Genomic DNA, 2840 nt, shown 5'->3' with positions numbered 1-2840 from the left:
TTCAGTGGTGACAAAAAGACAAGACAGAGTCCTCTGGCAGAAAGAAAAACTAATACGCAATGGCTACAAAACGTCTGTGGGGACCCAGAGCTTGTCTGAAAGGCTATATAGAGCTACCTCATACTGACACTTCTCTGTGTCAGTAAGCTTCATCTTGATCTTGACAATTGGAAAGGAGATGGGTCGATAATGGCAAGGAGTGGGAAAGGGACACAAATGCTCTTCCGCACCAGGTTGGTCTGATTTCTTCAGGAATAGAGGCAGGACATGACCTGTCTAGATTCCTTAGTGCCTCAAAAACAGACCAAACCTGACCTCAGAGTATTCATGAGAATGATTTGGGTCCTCTGTCAGATGCCAAAAGAGGTAAGCTCAACAAAGTTACAAATTATTAAACACTAATTTTATTTAATTTTCTATCCATTTTTTTTCTTGTAGTTCTCTAAACTTCTTTAAGGCATTATTCTGAAATTTTTGTCAGTCATTCCAAAAATTTCCCTTTCTTCAGGATCCATTACTGGAGGTTTGCCATATTTCCCTCCCTTTTCATAATCCTTGTGTCCTAATGTCGATGCCTCCTGGTACAAGGCCTCATCGAAAAGGTCTTCAAAAGTGGATGAGGCTGGGGAAAGCAGCAGGAGTTCAGAGCTTGTCCCTGGAGACATTTTCTATACCAACAGACAAAGTCTTCTGTGTTCCCCAGTGCTCACCCTCGGAGACACCCCAATGACTGCCAGGGTCCCTTTCTTTAGCATTGTTCCCTGTATGGACAGAAACAGGTTTCCTGACCAGACTTGATCCTGCACTCAATCTCCACTGACACAGTTATCATGGGAAGCCATAATACTTTAGAGCTTCCACATTCAACCCAGGTGAAGGGCTTGAGTCTATTAAATCTTGAAGTCTAGAGTAGAGAAGGCAGTTTTTCCAGAAAATGAGATTGAAGACTAAAATGTATGTACTTAAAAAAAAAAATCCCAAGTAGCCCAGTACTCTTTCCACACACTTTCTAGTCAGGTAGCATCCCGAAGTCCCACCTTGATGCCCTGCTCTCCATCTGCGCAGCTGAATCCCCAGGATGATAAGGACCAGGAAAAGAAGGGTACCCAGTAGGACGCAGAGGATCCCAGGTAAGGAGAAGATGCCGGAGACGGGAGCTGAGCCTGAGAAGAGAAAAGGATCGTGAGTCCTTAGAGAGGCTAATTAGAACTAATTAGAGGCTAATCAGGAGATGACCAGGACTGTGAAGTCACCTGTTCAGATACAACGGATCTGCCTGAACCCCAAGATGTGACCAACCCAGACCTGCCCTGGGCTGTGTCAAATGTCTCCTGAATACGGTTCTAAGAGATTTCTATAAAGTGAGTGCTGGTGAGCCTTTGGAGCTTTATGGCTGCTATGGCTTAATATGGCTGCTCACAATGCCTGGTCATGAAGCCTACTGTAATTTTGCCAGAAATATGGAGATTCCTTAGTGCAGATTCCTGAAAATCTAAGTAGCTTCTCTACCACATTACTCAGAACAGAATTACCATGTACTTCCAGGGATGGGGGTAACAGCTGTCATTTCACCTGGGGAGAAGAGAAGGAAAATGGAATCTCTGTGCTGGTCTGGCCTAGAAAAGTCCCTGGGCCACACTCTCACTGTCACAGTGTTTTCTCCCAGATGCGGGGAGATCAAACCACAGCCTCTCCAGAGCCAGACTGCAGGGCAGCAGGTAAGCCTGGGAAGTGCTTTTGGATGCAAACTCACATCTCCTTCAGCTCTAGCTCACCCCCCTGCTGCTGCTACTCACCAGAGCACCTCACTCCAGCGTCCTCTTCATGCTTGCAGTTGTTCTGCCCCCAGGGCTCCGCAGCACAGGCCCACAGGGAGGACTCCTTGCCCCTGCACTGCACCTCGTCCAGCCAGATGCTGCCATTTCCTGGGCCAAACGCAGCCTCCCCCAGGGCGTCCAGGGCAGAGCCACAGCCCAGCTGCTGACACACCACTTCAGCCTCTGCCAGGCCCCAGGAGTCATCACATACTGTGCCCCAGGAGCCTTCGTGCCAAACCTCCACTCGCCCTGAGCACACGCTGTCTCCTCCCCTGAGTCGGAGCTTGTCCCTGTCTAAAAAGGCAGCAGCATCTCCTGTTACCACCCTGGTAGGAGGGAAGGAGCCCCTGGGAGCAAACGGGGGAGGTGGGAGAGGCTGATGTACCTGTGCAGGGGGCAGCAGTTGGACAGCTCTTGGGTCTCATTCCTGCAGAAGCAGACAGTGGGGAAGCACTGGATCAGGAGCAGCTGGCGGTGGTCCTGGCCCCAAACCAACTTGTCTAAGTCCTTGACCCAGTCCAGATGACAAGAAAAATCACAGGATTCAATCTAACAGACATTTACTGAGCCATTTGTGGAGCATATTCCTTATCACCAGTTGACATTATTATATCTGCTTACTTGTTTACACTCTTCACATTCCTGCAAAAACACGGGGACAAATGTACACACACACACACACTCGCACTCACACACACTCACACTCACACACTCTCACACACACACACACACACACACACTCACTCACACACACTCACACACTCACACACACACTCACTCACACACTCACACACTCACACACACACTCACTCACACACACACACTCACACACACTCTCACACTAACACACTCACACTCACACACACTCACACTCACACACTCACACACACTCACACACACTCACTCACACACACACTCACTCACACACACACACTCACTCACACACACACTCACACACACACACACACACTCACACGGATGAAAGCTCTGCTAGAGGAAGCACCTCACCAATCTCATTCCCTC

At 48.8% G+C, this 2840-nt stretch overlaps 1 protein-coding gene across 1 annotated transcript in view; it reads right to left on the bottom strand.

Moving 5' to 3' along the window:
* Positions 1–452: 452 nt before the first annotated feature.
* CD163 (CD163 molecule) overlaps positions 453–2840 on the bottom strand; it is a 105904-nt gene continuing 103516 nt past the window's right edge. The window contains exons 24-26 of the mRNA XM_008574777.1: positions 1797–2111; positions 1038–1163; positions 453–622 (exon numbers count right to left, since the gene is read on the bottom strand). Of these exons, the coding sequence (XP_008572999.1) occupies positions 453–622; positions 1038–1163; positions 1797–2111 (611 nt within the window). The remainder of the gene's footprint in view (positions 623–1037; positions 1164–1796; positions 2112–2840) is intronic.

This window comes from Galeopterus variegatus, unplaced genomic scaffold (genome assembly GCF_000696425.1).
Source record: "Galeopterus variegatus unplaced genomic scaffold, G_variegatus-3.0.2 Scaffold1102, whole genome shotgun sequence".
NCBI classification, from domain to species: Eukaryota; Metazoa; Chordata; class Mammalia; order Dermoptera; family Cynocephalidae; genus Galeopterus; species Galeopterus variegatus.
This window is presented reverse-complemented; position numbering and strand designations above follow the sequence as displayed.